This window comes from Impatiens glandulifera, chromosome 1, assembly GCF_907164915.1.
Source record: "Impatiens glandulifera chromosome 1, dImpGla2.1, whole genome shotgun sequence".
Lineage (NCBI taxonomy): Eukaryota > Viridiplantae > Streptophyta > Magnoliopsida > Ericales > Balsaminaceae > Impatiens > Impatiens glandulifera.
The window spans coordinates 27,478,661-27,501,557 of NC_061862.1; the positions used below are offsets into that span (position 1 = coordinate 27,478,661).

The 22,897-nt window shown below is 27.6% G+C and overlaps 1 protein-coding gene and 1 pseudogene across 1 annotated transcript; one reads left to right on the plus strand and one right to left on the minus strand.

The window, feature by feature from the left end:
- Positions 1-8,974: 8,974 nt before the first annotated feature.
- Positions 8,975-10,305, minus strand: LOC124922127 (annotated as a pseudogene).
- A 794-nt stretch (positions 10,306-11,099) lies between these two features.
- Positions 11,100-12,619, plus strand: LOC124922147 (protein FAR1-RELATED SEQUENCE 8-like). The gene is made up of 2 exons (XM_047462878.1): positions 11,100-11,981; positions 12,485-12,619. Exons 1-2 carry the CDS (start codon positions 11,100-11,102, stop codon positions 12,617-12,619), a joined length of 1,017 nt encoding a protein of 338 aa, XP_047318834.1.
- Positions 12,620-22,897: the final 10,278 nt, after the last annotated feature.

The window sequence follows — 22,897 nt, forward strand, 5'->3', positions numbered from 1 at the left end:
ATCCGACCCAAGTATCCATTTACTCTTTCATATTTATCCAAATTAACCACAACTCTCGACCCGACAATCCGGACACTTTAAATATTAAACATCATTATATATATATTAGTTAGTTAAAAAGTTGAAATATTCAAATGTCACGCGTTCATCAAATTTGGTGTTGATTTTTAAATATAAAGTGTTATTAGTCTAGTTGGTTAAAATGTTATATTTGTTTTGTTAGGTTGAAAGTTCGAACCATAACTATAGCATTTTTAATTTTATTTTTAACTCTTTTAAGTTTATGCGGGGGTCAACCCACAATCTGACCCAAATATTCATTTACTCTCACATATATATCCAAATTAACCACAGGTCTCGACTCGAAATTCCGAATACTTTAAAAATTAAGTATAATTAAATATATATATTTATATATATAGATTAGTTAGTTAAAAAGTTGAACTTATATTGTTAAAATGTTCCGCGTTCATCAAATTGGTGTTGAATTTAAAATATAAAGTGTTATTAGCCAAGTTAGTTAAAGGGATATACTTGTTTAGGTTACAAGTTCGAACCATATCTATAACATTTTTAATTTTATTTTTAACCGTTTTAAGTTTTTGGGCGGGTCAACCCACAATCCGACCCAAGTATCCATTTACTCTCACATATATATCTAAATTAACCACAACACTCACCCGTCCAATCATTGATGAAGGACTCAAATAAAACTCTATTAATTATTATTATATTATTAATAATATTTTTTTTTCAAATTATTATGTTGATGTTTTTATTTTTTCTGACAATAATATTCTCTGAGTTTTGTTTTTAGATGTTGTTTTATCCTAGTAGTCAATGTCTATATTTTTATTGGTTTTAATTCAATCATATGTGTTTCTTTAGTCTTTACTGGTTATTTAGTCAACACACTGTTATCATTTCGTTAGGATGACATTTTAAAGTTTTGTTTCACCCATCATTTTATGCCCATGGAATTTTACCTTCTTTGTTGGTTTTTTCTTTTTTTTAACACACTATCATTTAGTCGTTGGATGGATCTCAAGACTCACGAGTAACTTCGGAGTTCATTCGGTTGTTGTTTCACCACAACATTCAATGCTCATGCGATTATACATCTTCATTTGATTTATTAGTCAACACACTGCCATCCTGTAACTGGATGAACCTCACGAGTTTCTGAAGCTTAAAGAATACATCATCAACATTTCAACATATCGTCTTCAACCTCAAGTTATTCAAGTCTTTTTCATCTTGAATTTGATAATTAATGTTATAATATAGAGATATTATATCTGTAAAATATTATTAGAATATGATAAATTGTGATAATATTATAATTATATTAATTTATTTATAAGTCTAATATAATGTCTATATACATTAGGGTAGTGTTTGGTATCCATTATTAATTATATAAGTATAAGTTATAAGGGGTATAAATTGTAAGAATGTATTAGGAGATATAAATTATATAAGTTATAGTGTTTGGTTGGGAGTATAAGATATGTATAAATTATATAAATTTTATTATTTTGTGTTTGGTTTGTGGTACAAGAAAGTAGTAAAAAAATATAAAAGACTATTTTGTCTTTATATTTATATAAATTATTTTTTTAATATTTATTTTATATTTAGTTTGTATTATTGATTATATTAAAATTAATAAAAAAAATAATATATAATTATCATATTAATTTATTTTAAAATAAATAATACTATTATATGAATTAAATTATTTTATATAATCCTCATAATTAACTTATATAATTATATAAATAAAACTTAATTATATATTAATTAATAATAATAATTATTTTAATAAAATCATAACTTAAATTAGAATAGAATAATTATAAATTAATTTCAAAAATAAATTATTTATATATAAGTTGTATTAATTAAAAATAATAATATCACTAATTTATATAATTAATTATAAATTTTATTTATTAATAATTTAATAAAAAATTAATTTTTAAATTAATTATATATATGACTGTTATTTTTTAATTAACATTATTAGTTTTTTTAAATAATTAAGTAATTAAATATTTATATTATTATTTAAATTATAAAATTAAACCTAGTTAAATATAAATAAATATTTAGTTATAATTTATTATTATTATATTTAAAAATATAATAAAAAAATTATAATTTTATAAAATTAAAAGGTAGAAGAAAAATGTTAAATTTTATAAACGTTTATAGATTCTTGTAATAGGTACTATATTATACCCGTTTTAAGGTATAATTTATACTTAAATGTTACTGTGAATATAAATATTAACTAACCAAACAACTATTATAATTTACTGTTATATATAATTATATTATATCTACAGTTTTATACCTTCAAACAAACGTAGCCTAGAAATAACTTACGTAACTCTAAATATAACAATTTAATACAATTTCATCTTTATTCTAACAAATACGTTCAAGTGCAAATCGATCCTTAACATTTTAAGGACTCTTACCACTGTCTTAGGGTACTATGTAAATTATGTTATGTTGTAATTAGAACACAAACACTAGAATTCATGAGTTAACTTTCCAATCTTTAAAACTGTGATTTTGTAAAAAATAAAAAATAACTAAAAAAAATAAAATAAGGTGAGTTACTTTCTAGGAGCCATAGGCCAACAAAAGAAATTTAAGTGGGCTACAGACGAGGGGTGATATGCTGAAAAGTTTGGGTCAGGTATGACCGTATGAGCTCACAAACAGAATCATAGTCGTTTGCATGAACCGACAAGGTAGGGCTAGAATGTCATAAATGAATGGCCCAAATCCACTCTATTTCTTTTAGGGTTTGTTTGATGAGGGGGAATTGGAATTAGAATTGTCATTGGAATTCTAATTCCAATTCCATGAGAATTGACATTGAATTACAATTCAATTCCTATGTTTGGAAAAATGATAAAATTGTAATTCAATTCCAATTCCTATGTTTGGGAAAATGATATAATTGTAATTCAATTCTAATTCCAATGTTTGTAAAATAAAATATCGGTTCAAAATGTTAATTTTTAAAATATGTTTTCACGTTTTAGCACGTTTAATACGTTTTTGACATTTTTTCACATTTTTACACGTTTTTCACGTTTTCACGTTTTCACGTTTTTCACACGTTTTTCACGTTTTCACGTTTTTCACGTTTTTGACATTTTTTGACATTTTCACACGTTTTTCACGTTTTCACGTTTTTCAAGTTTTTCAAACGTTTTTCACGTTTTCACATGTTTTTCACACGTTTTTCACGTTTTCACGTTTTTCACACGTTTTAACACATTGTTCACGTTTTCCACATTTTTCACACGTTTTTTACACGTTTTCATACGTTTTCACACGTTTTCACGTTTTTTTACACGTTTTCACGTTTTCACACATTTTAACACGTTTTTCACATTTTTCACACGTTTTCCACACATTTTTCACGTTTTTCACACGTTTTCACGTGTTTTTCACGTTTTCACGTTTTTCACACGTTTTAACACGTTTTTCACGTTTTCACGTTTTTACACGTTTTTCACACGTTTTAACAAGTTTTTCACGTTTTTCACATATCTTTCATGTTTTTTTACACGTTTTTCACATGTTTTCACACGTTTTTCACACATTTTAACACGTTTTTTACATGTTTTAGCACGTTTTTCACGTTTTCACACATTTTCACGTTTTTCACATTTTTGGCACATTTAACATGTTTTTGACATTTTTAATATGTTTAACATATATTCACACGTTTTGATAGATTTAAAACGTGTTAAACCTATCAAAAACGTAAAAACGTGTTAAACATATCAAAAATGTGTTAAATGTGTCAAATAAGTGAAAAACTTGTTAAACGTGAAAAACGTGTTAAACATGTTAAAACGTGTCAAAAACGTGAAAACGTGTTAAGCGTGTCAAAAACTTGTTAACAATGTGAAAAACTTGTTAAACGCGCCAAAACGTGTTAAATGTGTCAAAAACGTGTTAAACGTGTCAAAACGTGTTAAATATGTGAAAAAATTGTTAAACGTGCCAAAACGTGTCAAAAATGTGGTAAACGTAAAAAAACGTGTTAAATGTGTCAAAAACGTGAAAACGCGTAAAATATGTCAAAAATGTAAAAAAACGTGTTAAATGTGTCAAAAACGTGAAAACGTGTTAAACGCATCAAAAGCGTGTTAAATATGTGAAAAACGTGCAAGATGTGCCAAAATATAAAAAACGTGTTAAACGTGTCAAAAACGTGTGAAACGTGTTAAAAACGTGAAAATCATGTTAAACGTGTCAAAAACGTGTTAAACGTGTCAAAGACGTGTTAAATGTGTCAAAAACGTGTTAAACATGTCAAGGACGTGAAAAACGTGTCAAAACGTGTTAAACATGACAAAAACGTGTTAAATGTGACAAAAACGTGTTAAAAACGTGAAAATCATGTTAAACGTGTCAAAAACGTGATAAACGTGTCAAGGACGTGAAAAACATGTTAAACGTGCCAAAAACGTGTTAAACGTGTTAAAAACGTGAAAATCATGTTAAACGTGTCAAAAACGTGTTAAACGTGCCAAGGACGTGAAAAACGTGTTAAATGTGTCAAAAACGTGTTAAACATGTCAAAGACTTGAAAAACGTGTTAAATGTGTCAAAACATGTTAAACGTGTCAAAAACGTGTTAAACGTGACAAAAACGTGCCAAAAACGTGTTAAACGTGTTAAAAACGTGAAAATCATGTTAAACGTGCCAAAAACGTGTTAAACGTGTTAAAAACGTGAAAATCATGTTAAACGTGTCAAAAACGTGTGAGACGTGTCATGGACGTGAAAAACGTGTTAAATGTGTCAAAAACGTGTTAAACGTGCCAAAAACGTGTTAGACGTGCCAAAAACGTGTTAAACGTGCCAAAATATGAAAATATGTTAAACGTGTAAAAAAATGTTAAAAACGTGTAAAACGTGTTTAATGTGTGAAAAACGTGTTAAACATTTCAAAAACATGAAAAACGTTTTTTTCTCTAATTTTATTAATTATACTCTCTAGTTAAACCTATTAATTACTTTATTTTATAAATATAAAATATATATAATTAAAATTAATAATATTTAATTAAATAATTAAATTAAAATAAAATATATTAAAATAACACACATATTTTACTTTTACTTAATCTCATTAATACAATATATATATATATATATATATATATATATATATATATATATATATATATATATATATATATATATATATATAATTAAAGCTAATCATATTAAATTAAAATAAAATATTATACACTAAAATAAAAATAAATTACATAAACTTTAAAATAAAATACATTAAATAAAAATTAAAACAAAATACTTTATTTAAAAATAATATATATAATAAAAAATTTTAAATATAAAAATTAAAATAAAATATATTATATTATATAGAAAGTAAAAATATATATAGAGAGATTTTTATTTTGTTTTTTTTAAAATAGAGTGTATATAATTTTTTATTTTTCACATATGGTGCAAGTTTGTTTGATATTTTACATAAATTAGAAAAAATATATTGAATAATGCCACAAATTATCAAATATTTTTTGAAATTTGGAAATACAAATTTATTCCGATTCTTAATTATACATATTTAACGTTTGAATTTCGTAAATATTTGAGAAAAGTATTTATCACTGCTGATTAAGAAATAAAAAAAAAAATGAAAAGGGTAAATGTTTACATATTTTCAAAGGGTGGAATTTGTGAAAAATAATGACATTTTATTTTATATAATATTTATTATATATTTTATTTCCAACCTAACTATTTGTTTTAATGTTTATGAAATATATTTTGTTTTAATGTTTATTTTTCATCTTTCTAACTTTTTTATTTTTATTATTGTCAAAAGGAAAATGTAATGATATCACGTTAATGACCCATTACCTTCTAAATGGTCTTCAATATCTCTAGCTATTTAAGGCTAAAATTATGTGACACTAAGCTAGATCGAAGAGATTCTAATTTAGTAAATCTTTTAGAAACAACAAAAATTCAAATGCAAGAATACTTAGAAGGAGAAACAAAATTTAATAATAATATTTTATTAAATTGAATGAATATTTAATATTTATAAAAAAATACCTTTAAAATATTTATATGACTAATTAATTATACTTTCCAACTATCATATTAATTATATAAATCCTCAATTATTCATTAATAATTATATTTTTTTAACTACCTCATTAATAGGGCCTACTACCCAACTACTACATTTATTATTCTAGGGCATGCTTTCTTCAATACTTCTAAAATATTAGGAGTGGATTTACTTGGATGATTGAGCCTTCTTTGGGTTATGCCAAAACTTCAATGAACATCGACATCCCCTTAAACGGGCCTTGACACTAATGGGCCGTAACACTAAGCGTAACACTAAGCTTCAATAATCAATATTAAATTTATTTAATTGATCACTTTTTAATCAATGATGATTACATTATTGAATTAATTACTTAAAGTGATACTTTTTTCTCCTAATTAATTATTTTATTTTACTCATGAATAGTGTGCTTTGATTTTCCATAAAATTTGAACTATGAAACATATGCCTTCTCAATAATATTATTAAAATTTTATTTAATTCAACACAACAACACATTATTTAGTTTTTGTCATAGATAGTTTATACTTAAAAAGAAAGACCATACTTAAAATTGAAACACAAATAATAAGATCGAAATCAACTTTGTTAAATTCTTGAAAAGGAGTGTAAACTGAAATTATATTATTGAAAGTTGTTATTCAAACATTACACGTTTCCCTTATATAGGAATTCAATACTAACCAAACTAACTAATTAATTACTAATTAATTAACGGTTTAATAAACCGTTAGTTATTATTTTTACATCCTCCCCTCAAGGAGAAACGTAGTAGAAACAAAGTTTCACCTTGACAAAACAAGTCGATGAAACATCAAGCTACGATCATGCAGTCATCGTCTTCAGTAAGCCAATTCAACAAACTTCAATTTTTTTTAGCTATCCAATTTAGACAGCCGAGCAAACCCAATTCAGGAAGCTCCATCTTTTTTAGCTACCCAACATAGACAGCCGAGCAAACCTAATTCAGGAAGCTCCATCTTTTTTTTAATGTAAGGGAATCTTTCTCCACGGTTTGAAGAATTTTCAAAACTCTCATTTTGATTCAACACAACCGACCTTGCATCGACAAATGTTCTTTTTTTTTTTTTCCGAAGAAGCCAATTTAGCATTCTTTCATTTTAGCCCGTCTAATTCAGCCAGCTCCATTTAAACTACCCAAAAATAGACAACACAATCTCCAAACAATCTTGACAATCGAATCCATCCTTCTTGAAGTTGCGACTTAAGATCATCAATATATATAGAACGAAATCCATAATGCTATACTTCATCTGCAATCTCTTGTACAACATAGTTATCGGTTTCTTCACATCAGGAATGTCCCCCACCAACAGCATTTGCAACCTCCACCTATCAGCAATCTCGGTAATCGTTTTATATTTTGTTATTTTCAGCAAACAGAGGTCAATGATATCAGCAGCCATATTGAGACTGTATTCCTTAAGGAAAGAGTCAGCAATTGATTGAAAAGTGGTAAATGTTTTAACATTGCCATGATAAAACTTTTGGGAATAGAACCAAGCCTGGGCGACTCTGTCATATACAGTGGGAATAGAGTGATCATTACATCTTCACCAATCTGATTAAGGGTCATTGTATGCTTAAACAATTTTAAATGTCTAATGGGGTCGCCAGTTCCATCAAACTTCTCCATTTCAGGCAATATGAAATCTTTTGGGATTTTTTCTTTGGCAGTCATTTCATAATACAAACGCCAGTCCCCATATTTCATTTCCAGTTTTTCGATCTGAGCTTGGAGATTTTCCTGAAGATTAAAGGGAGCACCATGTCCAGACATTGAATCCTATTGTGGATGGATCAGTCTCATTTGGTTTCTTGCTGCAGACGAGTAACTTACCAAAGATGCAGGAGAGAATGAGAATCAAAATAAGATGGAGATTTTGGGTTGAGATTCTAACATAAAAGAAAGGGTATGAGGATTATACAGCATTTTTAAACTCTCTCTGTACTAAAGTTGTATCTCTTGGTAAGAACCCATGAACAAATTACCCATTCTTCTTCATCAACAGGTAATTAATTTCAGGCCTAACCACTTCTCTCAAAGGGGAAAGTGTGATTAAGGCACCAGACTGAATCACGCCTTCAGATAGCCCTTCCCCTTTTCTTCTTGATCAACATTACTTGAACCCTGCCCTGTTGATCTTCAACTCCAACTTGCCAATGGACTCTGTTGCGGCGGCAGCTTGTGGCGGGTAGGCGGGGAGCTCTTGAAAGAATTTGAAGAGACAACATTAAATCTATTAGTTATTGGGGGTGGATAGATATCCCTTTTATGGAGTTCTTGGGTCTGATTTGATTTCTGGACAGATTTTGATCCGCCAAGGGCTTCTTCTTGTCAATCTGAATGAGATCGAATTCTTTCTCCTTGGAAAGATTCACAAAAGAATCTTGAATAAAGTTCTGCGAGAGCCTAACCAACCGAGAATCTCCTCCCCACAGAATCTCCTCCCCACAGGGTCGACCATTGATAATCTCCTTCTACGCGAACGATCGAACAACTCCAAAATCTTCTTGAATATCTTCTTCAACAATAATAATCAAATAGAATAAAGCCCTCCACCAGCGGCTGCTCCGGCCACCGGTAGAGGCAGCGGAAACTCTCCAAGATCCTTAAACTTGGAGCTCTAATACCATGTTAAATTCTTGAAAAGGAGTGTAAACTGAAATTATATTATTGAAAGTTGTTATTCAAACATTGCACGTTTCCCTTATATAGGAATTCAATACTAACCAAACTAACTAATTAGTTACTAACTAATTAACGATTTAATAAACCGTTAGTTATTATTTTTACAAACTTCATTCGGCTTGCTTGATGTAGGCAATGTGAGCAGAGTTGGAGACTTGAACCAAGGTGCCCAAGTCGGGAACCAACAAACATTTGGATGAATCTTCTTGGTAGAAAAATCCCAAACACTTGCAGTCTCGACTACACTTGTCTATACAATCGGCTAACTTAACCGGCCCAGCTCTATCCTTGTACGCACTCGTGAAATGCTCCACGCTCACCACCTTATAGTACCCAACCTTGGCACCTCCTTTGCACGACGGTGCCGTGGGAGGGCTGCAAGCCTTGTTCCAGCCCAATGGGCCTGACGGGCTTGGGCAAGCCACGCATTGGCTTTCTTCACACACACCAAGAGACCCACATCGTCTTGGCAACTGACACTCGCTTGTAGATATGCCCCACCTTTCTTCCTTATCGAATAGTTGAAACGTGACCTCCCATGCCCCCCAGGATACGTTGGGCTCGTACGTGTATATCCTCAGATTGCCATCTATGTCAACTCTCAGCATCGAGTAAGTTGTGTTGTACTTGGGCCTTGATAGTATCAGGGTCCCTGAGCTCTGGGAAATGTCCATGCTCATGCCGAACCGAAGCTCGTGAGCGTTGGACTCTCCCCACTCGGCTCGGACTGGAAATCCAGGATGGCCAGTGAGCCCTTTGTGGCGGGCCCAAACACGTTGAACTTGTAATAGGTTAATGGTTTATTTTTTGTATTTGTGGTTTGATAGAGCATGGTTAAGAATCTCCCTTCCGTACCAAAGCTATAAGGTCCATCAGAAGGGTCATTGGCTGACAATCGGCTTACTAGTTTACTTGGGCCGGTGGTGGGTCGTATGGACTGGCCCACTAAAAGTGTATCTGTTGGGTGATCAAAACTTTGCCATACAAATTCTCCTTTTGCATTAAAGAGAACCAAATTCCCATTCGGAAGCAAATCAAGCCCGACAACACCCTTGTTAGCCGTATTGGTATGCCATGCCAGCGTGCCATCCACGTCAGCTAGAACGAGATTCCCGTCACTTGAAAACGTAAGGGACGCATTCTCCCTAACGGGCCTAGCCCGATTAGCGTCCCAAACCCATCTCATGAGGGACTCGGAATGGCGATTGCCCATTTGTAGGCCCAATATGAAGGCATCGGGGGTTGTATTGTAGAAACAAAGAAGGAAAGGAAATTTTCCAATATCAAGGGAACGATAATCGGCCGAGTACTCGACAATGTATTCGCCGAATGAGCCTTCGTTTATGTATTTGAAGGTGGCATTGGGAGGAACTATGGCTTGAGCCGCAACAAAGAGTGCAACGATGAACAAGGGAAGTATTGAATTATGAACAAACATCATGGCTTAATTTGGTTTAGTTATAGACAAGCTCACTTATAACTCCTCTTCCTCCAATGAAATGAAATATTGCTAGATTATGCTTCCATTTATAAGCAATTAAGTATGTAACAGTAATACAAATGGGATATAAAAACCACTGGCTTATAATTTTATTGAATATATAAAACGTGGCTTTTTATTGAATAATGTGACATAATTATGGTTTCTATCTAAATAAATAAATAAATAAATATTCTGTCTGGAGCCCCTGCTTTTTGTTTTTCTGGATTATATTTATGAGAGGGGAATTGTTAGTTTTTTAAACAAAAAGGCGAGATTCCAAGTGGCAATGGATAATTTATATCCAACATTGTTAGAATATTCTTTCTCTTTTTATTAATTATTTTCTCTCTCCTATTATTAATTATTTTCTCTCTCCTCTTATTAAATAACTTTTATCCTATAATTCTAGCGATTGGCTATCGTAGGCAGACGGGTGAAATTAAAAAAAAAATTAATAAAAATAATTAAGACAAGCTTCTTCCCTTCGTTCATGTAACCCTAAATTAAATTTTCTCTCTCTAACAAGCTTCTTCCCTTCGTTCCCTTTCCCTGCACTGATTTGATCTCCTATGTGTAGTGTCAGAACTAGTTGAGTGGGAAGCAAAGAGATTAATTGTTGAAGGTACTTTTGAAATAAAATTTTTAAACTGAAAATATATTTATTAAACTTATTTTTCTCTTTCTCTTTAGCTTGATGGATCAACCTGCATCATCATGTCCTCCCTCCCGATGTTCAAACTCCCATTATTGGAATGACTTTTGGTTCTGAAAATGAGGTTCGTGAGTATTATAAGTCTTATGCCCAATTTAAAGGTTTTAGCATTTGTAAGTTAGGAGGAAGAAATGGTCAAGATGGAAAACAAAAATGGTTCTCCATTGCATGTGCCAAAAATGGTGTATTTACTTCAAAGGGGAAAAATAGTTTACAAGTTAGACCTTCCACCAAGACGAATTGTAAGGCTAAGATAAATGTTGCTGTTAGGAATGAAGGTACATTTGAAATTACTAGTGTCTTCCATGAGCATAACCATATTTTGAGCCCGGGAAAGTCGAGACATCTTAGATCTCACAAGGTTTTAGATTCGACTGCGAAGCGAAAATTGCAATTAAACGACGAAGCTGGAATAACTTTGTCAAAAACTTTTCAATCATTAGTAGTTGAAGCTGGAAGATATGATAATATGACTTTTGATGAGAGAAGCTGCAGAAATTATATTTCAGAAACAAGGCGGTTACGGTTAGGTAATGGTGATGCAGAAGCGTTATGTCAGTATTTATATCGAATGCAAAGTAGATGTTTAATTTTTTTTTATGTATATGATGTGGATGAGGAAAACAGGATAAGAAATGTGTTTTGGGCTGATGGAAGATGCAGGGCTGCATACGAGTACTTCTCGGATGTCATCACATTTGACACAACATATTTGACAAACTGCTATGATATGTCTTTTGCTCCTTTTGTCGGTGTTAATCATCATGGACAATCAATTTTGCTAGAATGTGGTTTATTGTCCAGTGAGGATTCTGAGTCATTTATCTGGCTTTTCAAAGCCTGGTTAACATGTATGAATGAACGTGCTCCAAAGGCAATAATCACTGACCAATGTCGATCAATTGTCATTGCAATTGAAAAGGTATTTCCGAACACTCATCATCGTTTTTATCTTTGGCATATAATGAAGAAACTTCCCACCAAATTGTCTGCGCATGCTCATTATAAAAGTATAAAAAAGACATTGAAAAACATTGTCTATAACTCAATTACAATCGAACAATGTGAAGAGAATTGGTTAAAAATGATAGAGGAGTTTGAGTTGCAAGACAATTATTGGTTGAACTCCTTGCACGTAGAACGTGCTAAATGGATTCCTGTGTATGTTAAATGTCACTTCTGGGCAGGCATGTCAACATCTCAAAGAAGTGAAAGTATGAATGCTTTTTTTGATGACTTTGTTCATTCAAAAACATCCCTAAAACAATTTGTAGAGCAATATGACAGGGCCATTAAGAAGAACATAGAGAATGAAAAAAATTGGATTTTCAGTCTTATAATTCGACTATTTCAATTGTGAGTGGGTATTCATTAGAAAGACAATTTCAAAATGTATATACTAACGACATTTTTAAGTTGTTCCAGAATGAGGTGAAAGGTTTGATGTTCTGCGACACCTCCATACTTGAAGAATATGGGACAACTACTATATTTGGAGTAGTGGAGACCATTTTGGGAACTGATGGAGAATATATGAGAGATATTTCAATGAAGGTATAGTTCACCTCTATAGAGAATTCTATTAATTGTCAATGTCAAATGTTTGAGTTTAGAGAGCTTTTGTGTAGACATATTTTAGCCATTTTGATAAGAATGAAAGTAAATAAGGCGCCCGATAATTATATCTTGGACCGCTGGCGCCCGATATTAAACAATTTGTAATTTTAATGTATTTTTTCAAATTTAATTTTGATTATATTTTGTGATATGGATAATGAAGTTGGAACAAAAACAATGACATTTATGTATTGGAGAGAAAAAAAAAATGGCATAGATATATTTTATTTTAAAAAAGGTCATATATATTAAAAATAATGAAAAATAATGCGTTCATATTCCAGACATTTTTAATAGAATATGGACTAAAAATCAAAAAAAATGTCCAATGACCATTTCTCAACAAAAATAAAAATTAATTATTATTATTTTCTTTCTTCCCTAATATTGTCATTTTCCCGAAAAATAAAATAAATATATTTTTTTCTTTCTCCTACATAAAAATCTTACGAACATTGTCATTTTCTTTGCACATGTGACAGAACTCGTCGGGATTGGTAGCCTTATTTTCCTTATAACTTTGTTGCCCAAATCATTTTTTTTAATTAATAATATGTTTGATTATATTAATTTAATTATTATCCGGAAGGAAAAAAATATTTATCAACCTTCTAATTAAACAATTAGAAAGTTTCTATTATTTAATCTACTAGGAAGATTCCCGTGCGATACACACAGATAAAAATATATTGTTACAACGTTTCACGTTTATCAAATTTAGTGTTAAATTAAAAATAAAAAGTGTTATTAGTCTAGTTGGTTAAAAAGTTGTACTTGTTTTTGTTAGATTGCGATTTCAAAACATATCTATAACATTTTTTATTTTAATTTAAACCGTTTTAAGTTTATGGGCGGGTAATTCAGAATCCGGCCCAAATAACCATTTATTCTCACATATATATCTAAATTAACCACAGCTCTTTACCCGACAATTCAGACACTTTCAAAATTAAGCAACATTATATATAAATAGATTAGTTAGTTAAAAAGTTAAACTTATATTGTTAAAATGTACCGCGTTCATAAAATTTGGTATTGAATTTATAATATAAAGTGTTATTATCTTAGTTGGTTAAAAGGTTATACTTGTTTTGTTAGGTTGAAAGTTTGAACCATAACTATAGCATTTTTAACCATTTTAAGTTTTTGAGCGGTTCAACCCACAATCCGACCCAAGTATTCATTTACTCTAACATATATATCCAAATTAACCTCAGCTCTCGACCCAACAATCCGAACACTTTAAAAATTAAGCATCATTATATATATAGATTAGTTAGTTAAAAAGTTGAACTTATATTGTTAAAATGTCCTGCGTTTATCAAATTTGGTGTTGAATTTAAAATATAAAATGTTATTAGCTTAGTTGGTTAAAGGGTAGTACTTGTTTTTGTTAGTTTGCAAGTTCGACTCTACAATAGCTCTTGAGGAACGCGGGACATTTTAAAAATATAAGTTTAACTTTTTAACTAACTAATCTATATAATGATGCTTAATTTGGATATATAATTTATATATAATGATGCTTAATTTGTATATATAGTTAAATAATTTAATTAATTAAATCATTAATAATAAAATTGAAAAAAATATTTAAAAAATATTTATGAATTGTAAAGTAAACAAGTGAGTTAGACCACCAAGGAGATAACTTATATCCTCACAAATTAAATAGAATATATTACCCTCACTTTCATTTAGTAATATTATAATATAAAGATAATATTTATTATCTTTATATTATAATATTACTAAATGAAAGTGAGGGTAATATATTCTATTTAATTTGTGAGGATATAAGTTATCTCTATAATGTTATTATAATATCATAAATTATGTTAATATTAATATTATATTATATTAATTTCTTATAAGTCTAATATAATGTCTAGAAAAAAAACTTTAGTTAGACTTTTGTATTTATACAATCAACTTACTTAACATATAAACTAATAAAATGTCATTTAAACATACGTACTATAAAAAATAACATTAATCATGTTTAAATAACATTTTAATTTAGCCTATGTTAGTAAACAAAGTTAATTTTAATTTTTTAATTTATATATTTATTAATTAAATATTAATATATTTTTTCTCTCATTTTTTTCATTAATTAAACTATTTAAATTTATCCAATTTCTATTTTATTTTTTTATATTAGTTTTTCTTTCTTTTCTTTCATCTTTATTTTATCATCCGTTTTTATTTCTCTTAGTCCTAAAATTCTATTTTTTAAGAGATTTTAACAAATTGTTTATGAATTTTGTTTTACTTTAATATTTTTGTGAAGGGTTCATTCTTATTTAATTTAATATGAATAAAAATAAAATTAATAATTTTTTATTCAATTTTTGATTCATGATTTATAGTAGTGGTAAGAAATATTGTTTTGTCTAATATTTGATTACTACTCTTTTGTTGTTTAATGAATGAGTTGCTATTATTATTCAATTTTTGATTATTAATTTATTTATTTTTGTGTTGAAAGATTTTTTTTTGAAAAGATAAGTCACTATTATATTCAATTATTAAGACTAAACAATTATATAATAATAATGTTAATGTAAGTAAAAAAACATAAAAAGAAAACAAATATATAAAGTTAAAATAATTAATGATAAATATATATAAAAATAAAATTATTATAATTAATAATAAATACTTATATAAAAATAATAAGAAATTTAAGAAAAATATAAAAGTAAAGAGTTGATTAATTAATGGAAAAGAATGGAGAAAATATATTAATAAATATATAAATAAAAATTAAAAATTAACTTTTCTTACTCATATAGGCTAAATTAGCCTATTTTGATTGAACGTATGTTTAAACGATTTTTTATTAGTTCATGCGTCTAAGTAAGCTAGTTGTACAAGTATATACGTATAAGTGATATTTTTTTCTATATAACTCTAAAAATATCATTCAATATATACAATTTCTTCTTTATTCTAACAATCCATTAGAGCCAAAGCTTTCTTGAGCTACAAAATTTAGTCTTTCGTTGCCTCCATCAATGATTATTTTAATCATTGATGGAGGACTCAAATAAAACTCTATTAACTATTATTATATTTTTAATAATAATTTTTTCTTTCAAATTATTATGTTGATGTTTTTATTTTTTCCAACAATAATATTTTCCGAGTTTTGTTTTCAGATGTTGCTTTATCCTAGTAGTCAATGCCTATATTTTTATTGGTTTTAATTTAATCATACATGCTTCTTTAATTACTGGTTATTTAGTCAACACACTGTTATCGTTTCGTTAGGATGACATTTTTAAGTTTTGTTTCACCCCATCATTTTATGTTCATGGGATTCTACCTTATTTGTTGGTTTTTTCTTTTATGTAACATACTATCATTCAGTCGTTGGATGGATCTCGAGACTCACGAGTAACTTTGGAGTTCATTTGGTTGTTGTTTCACCACAACATTCAATGCCCATGCGATTATACATCTTCATTTAGTTTATTAGTCAACACACTACCATCTTGTAACTGAATGAACCTCACGAGTTTTTGAAGCTTGAAGAATACATCATCAACATTTCAACATATCGTCTTCAACCTCTAGTTATTAAAGTCTTTTTCATTTTGAATTTGATAATGAATGTTATAATATAAAATTCAGTCGTTGGATGAATCTCGAAACTCACGAGTAACTTCGGAGTTCATTCGGTTGTTGTTTCACCACAACATTCAATGCCCATGCGATTATACATCTTCATTTGGTTTATTAGTCAACACACTGCCATCCTGTAACTGGATGAACCTCACGAGTTTCTGAAGTTTGATGAATACATCATCAACATTTCAACATATCGTCTTCAACCTCAAGTTATTCAAGTCTTTTTCATCTTTAATTTGATAATAAATATTATAATATACAGATATTATATCTGTAAAATATTATCACAATATGATAAATTGTGATAATATTATTAGACATAACTTACGTAGCTCTAAATATAACGATTCAATATAATTTCATCTTTATTCTAACAAATACGTTTAAGTGCAAATCGATCCTTAACATTTTAACAACTCTTACCACTATCTTAGGGTACTATGTAAATTATGTTGTAATTAGAACACAAACACTAGAATTCATGAGTTAACTTTCCAAACTTTAAAATTGTGATTTTGTAAAAAAAATAAATAAATTAAGGTGAGTTACTTTCTAGGAGCCATAGGCCAACAAAAGAAATTTAAGTAGGTTACAGACGAGGGGTGATATGCTGAAAAGTTTGGGTCAGGTATGACCGTATGAGCTCAACAAACCGAATCATGGCCGTTTGCATGAACCGACAAGGTAGAGCTAGAATGTCATAAATGAATAGCCCAAATCCACTCTATTTCTTTTAAAGATTCCAATTTCATTGTCCATTATGCAATATTTATTTTTACTCAGACTTGACTTAAGACCATATCACGAATGGTCCCTTTCTTTTGCTTTATTTCATACCAAACAAAAATTACAACATGCAGATGAATTATGATAATGACTCATTTCATTTATTAGTGAAATTTTAAAGGTACTCAAATTTTTTACCCTTGCTTACATATACTTAATTCATGATATGAGTTATACCTAATTTCATCTTATTGCTAAACATCACAATATCGACATTTAAATCGATTTTTATTTAAAAACATATTAAAATAAAAATATGCAAAATAAGAAATCACGAAGAAATTATATTTCAATTAAAATTTTATCTTATCTGCCTATAATTTTTTTTTATTACAATCATATATATATAAATAAAAAATACTTTCCAAATGATTAAATGTTGCGATATATTAGTAGGCACACATGCATCGAACAATTCATTGTCTAGCCATATTTCAACTCATTTTTCTCATAATATTCATTTTTTCGTTCACTTTCTTAAAATACACACCTTCTAACTTTAAACCTCTTAATAACTTAATAATTACTCCTCTTTCTCTAATCTTATTAATTATACCTCTATAGTTAAACCTATTAATTACTTTATTTTATAAATATAAAATATATATAATTAAAATTAATAATACTTATTTAAATAATTAAATTAAAATAAAATATATTAAAATAACACACATATTTTACTTTTACTTAATCTTATTAATACAATATATATATATATATATATATATATATATATATATATATATATATATATATATATATATATATATATATATATATATATATATATAATTAAAGCTAATCATATTAAAATAATTAAACTAAATATTATAAATTAAAATAAAATATTATACACTAAAATAAAAATAAATTACATAAACTTTAAAATAAAATACATTAAATAAAAATTAAAATAAAATACTTTATTTAAAAATAATATATGTAATAAAAAAATTTTAAATATATAAAAATTAAAATAAAATATATTATATAGAAAGTAAAAATATATAGAGAGATTTTTGTTTTTGTTTTTTTTAGAAAATAGAGTGTATAATTTTTTTATTTTCATACATGGTGCAAGTTTGTTTGATATTTTATATAAATTAGAAAAAATATATTGAATAATGCCAAAAATTATCAAATATTTTGTGAAATTTGGAAATACAAGTTTATCCCGATTCTTAATTATATATATTTGACGTTTGAATTTCGTAAATAATTGAAAAATGTATTTCTCACTGCTGATTAAGAAATGAAAAAAGAAACATAATGAAAAGGGTAAATGTTTACATATTTTCAAAGGGTGGAATTTGTGAAAAATAATGACATTCTATTTAATATAATATTTATTATATATTTTATTTTCTACCTAACGTATTTGATTTAATGTTTATGAAATATATTTTGTTTTAATGTTTATTTTTCATTTTTCTAACTTTTTTATTATTATTATTGTCAAAAGGAAAATGTAATTATATCACATGAATGACCCCATTACCTTCTAAATGGTCTCCAATATCTCTAGCTATTAGCTAATCTAGGGCTAAAATAAGGTGCCACTAAATTAAATCGAAGAGATTATAACTTAGTAAGTCTTTTAGAAATAAAAAAAACTCAATGCAAGAATATTTATAGGGAGAAATAAAATTTAATAATAAAATTTTATTAAATTGAATGAATATTTGATGTTTACAAAAAAAAAAAATTCCTTTTAAATATTTATATGACTAATTAATTATATTTTTCAACTACCATGTTAATTATATAAATCCTCAACTATCCATTAATAATTATATTCTTCTAACTACCTAATAAGGCCTATTACCCAACTACTACATAACTACCTAATAAGGCCTATTACCCAATTATATGACATGTTTTTTTCAATACTTCTAAAATATTAGAAACATTAGATTTACTTGGATGATTGAGCCTTCTTTGAGTTATTATTCTAGGGCATGCTTATAAATATATTATAGTATTGAATTATGAACAAACATAGACGAGCTCACTTATAACTAGTCCTCTTCCTCCAATGAAATGAAATATTGCTAGATTATGCTTCCATTTATAAGCAATTAAGTATGTAATACAAATCTATATATATAATGATGCTTAATTTTTAAAGTGTCCGGATTGCCGGGTCGAGAGCTGTGGTTAATTTTGATATATGTGAGTGTAAATGGATACTTAAGTCGGATTGTGTGTTGACCCGCCCAGAAACTTAAAACGGTTAAAAATAAAATTAAAAATGCTATAGGTATGGTTCGAATTTACAACCTAACAAAACAAATACAACTTTTTAACCAACTAGGCTAATAACAATTTATATTTTAAATTCAACCCAAAATTTGATAAACGCGTGACATTTTAACAATATAAGTTTAACTTTTTAACTAACTAATCTATATTTATATAATGATGCTTAATTTTTAAAGTGTTTGGATTGCCGGGTCGAGAGCTGTGGTTAATTTGAATATATGTGAGAGTAAATGAATACTTGGGTCGGATTGTGGATTGACCCGCCATAAAAATTTTACCGTAATATTTTTTTCACGATTTTTTATATTATTACTCGTACAAATGCACGGGATAGATGCTAGTGAGATATAAAAACCATTGGCTTATAATTTTATTGAATATATATATAAAACGTGGCTTTTTATTGAATAATGTGACATAATTATGGTTTCTATCTAAAAAAAAATAAAAAAATAAATATTCTGTCTGGCGCCGCCTGCTTTTTGTTTTTCTGGATAATATTTATGATAGGGAACTTGTTAGTTTTTTAAACCAAAAGGGGAGATTCCAAGTGGCAATGAATAATTTATATTCAACATTGAGGTCAGATTAATTAATTAGAGGATTAATTTAATTATATTTCCCACTCGTAAGGTTAAAGTTTTAAGTGTTGCGGGGGGCAAAGTGGACACATGCACTTAATATACAAGAAGCCAGATGGTGTGTGGGTTTAACTATTCTTTTCAGATCTATTTTATTTTTTATTTAAAAGAAAATAAAGGTTAAAATTTATGTTTATAAAGTATTCTTGAATTGCAACATGTTTCAAATTATATAATATATAGAGGTACCTGGAAAGATAGTTTGATCAAGATCAATAATTGGGTTTTATTTAGCAAACGATCTTTTTGTTTTAATGAATGTTTTTTTTTCTTCAAAATTTAAGTTTTAATTCCCCACAATCAATTAAGCAACTTTGTTTTTTTTTTTTAATAAAATTTTATTTTCCCAAATAATTCCTTGCATAGATACTTTTTATTTGTATAACTAAACCATTATTATGTTTAAATATGTAATTGTAATTGTTTATTATATATATAAATAATATTTATTTAAACAATTTGTAATTTTAATGTATTTTTTCAAATTTAATTTTGATTATATTTTGTGATATGGATAATGAAGTTGGAACAAAAACAATGACATTTATGTATTGGAGAGAAATAAAAAAAAAATTGGCAGAGATATATTTTATTTTAAAAAAGGTCATATATATTAAAAATAATGAAAAATAATACGTTCATATTCCAGACTTTTTTAATAGAATATGGACTAAAAATCAAAAAAAATGTCCAATGACCATTTCTCAACAAAAATAAAAATTAATTATTATTACTTTCTTTCTTCCCTAATATTGTCATTTTCTCGAAAAATAAAATAAATATTTTTTTTCTTTCTCCTACATAAAAATTTTACGAACATTGTCATTTTCTTTGCACATGTGACAGAACTCGTCAGGATTCGTAGCCTTATTTTCCTTATAACTTTGTTGCCTGAATAAATTTTTTTTAATTAATAATATGTTTGATTATATTAATTTAATTATTATCCGGAAGGAAAAAAATATTTATCAACCTTCTAATTAAACAATTAAAAAGTTTCTATTATTTAATCTACTAGGAAGATCCCCGTGCGATGCACACAGATAAAAATATATTGTTACAACGTTTCGCGTTTATCAAATTTAGTGTTAATTTAAAAATAAAAAGTGTTATTAGTCTAGTTGGTTAAAAAGTTGTACTTGTTTTTGTTAGATTGCGATTTCAAAACATAAACATTTTTTATTTTAATTTAAACCGTTTTAAGTTTATGGGCGGGTAAATTCAGAATCCGACCCAAATAACCATTTATTCTCACATATATATCTAAATTAACCACAACTCTTTACCCGACAATTCAGACACTTTCAAAATTAAGCAACATTATATATAAATAGATTAGTTAGTTAAAAAGTTAAACTTATATTGTTAAAATGTACCGCGTTCATAAAATTTGGTATTGAATTTATAATATAAAGTGTTATTAGCTTAGTTGGTTAAAAGGTTATACTTGTATTATTAGGTTGAAAGTTTGAACCATAACTATAGCATTTTTAACCGTTTTAAGTTTTTGAGCGGTTCAACCCACAATCCGACCAAAGTATTCATTTACTCTCACATATATATCCAAATTAACCACAGCTCTCGACCCAACAATCCGAATACTTTAAAAATTAAGCATCATTATATATATAGATTAGTTAGTTAAAAAGTTGAACTTATATTGTTAAAATGTCCTGCGTTTATCAAATTTGGTGTTGAATTTAAAATATAAAATGTTATTTGCTTAGTTGGTTAAAGGGTAGTACTTGTTTTGTTAGTTTGTAAGTTCGAACCATATCTATAGCATTTTTAATTTTATTTTTAACCGTTTTAAGTTTATGGGGTTAACCCACAATCCGACCCAAGTATCCATTTACTCTCACATATATATCCAAATTAATCACAGTTCTCGACCCGACAATCCGAACACTTTAAAAATTAAGCATCATTATATAAATATAAATTAGTTAGTTAAAAAGTTGAACTTATATTGTTAAAATGTTCTGCGTTCATCAAATTATGTGTTGAATTTAAAATATAAAGTGTTATTAGTCTAATTGGTTAAAAAATTGTTTTTATTTTATTAGGTTGCAAGTTTGAACCATATTTATAGCATTTTTAATTTTATTTTTAACCGTTTTAAGTTTAAGGGCGGATCAACCCACAATCCGACCCATATATCAATTTATTCTCACATATATATCCAAATTAATCACAGTTCTCGACCCGGCAATCTGGACACTTTAAAAATTAAGCATCATTATATATATATATATATATATATATTAGTGAGTTAAAAAGTTGAATTTATACTGTTAAAATGTCTCGCGTTCATCAAATTTGGCGTTGAATTTAAAATATAAAGTGTTGGTTGTACTTATTTGGTTAGGTTGCAAGTTCGAACAATATTTATAGCATTTTTAATTTTATTTTTAACCGTTTTAAGTTTATGAGCGCGACAACCCACAATCCGACTTTAGTATCCATTTACTCTCACATATATATCCTTATTAACCACAACTTTCGACCCGTCAATCCGAACCGTTTAAAAATTAAGTATCATATTTTATATATATATATATATATATAACATGCATTCAAAGTTGAAAATAATATAAGCAATTATGTGAGAGAGAAGAACCAAGTGGTTATTTATAATTATATAATTAAATAATATAGTATGCTTTAATATATATATATATATATTTTAAAGCATACTAGCTAGTTGCTTTTTAATTATAAAATTTTATTTTAATCTCATATTGTACAATTATGAATTAAAAATACTTTTTAATCTCATATTGTAATATATTATATTTAACAATTATAAAATAAAATACTTGGTTGAGAAATTATGAGATAATTATTAGGAAAAGAAAGGAATGTAGATGTAGATTGCAATATTGCACGAAATTAG

What these genes read in the sequence shown, in the direction of transcription:
- LOC124922147 (XM_047462878.1), top strand. Translation starts at nt 11,100, where the DNA reads ATGACTTTTGGTTCTGAAAATGAGGTTCGTGAGTATTATAAGTCTTAT. An exon ending in TTGTCATTGCAATTGAAAAG is followed by an intron (nt 11,982 to 12,484) that starts GTATTTCCGAAC and finishes AAGTTGTTCCAG; the next exon opens with AATGAGGTGAAAGGTTTGAT.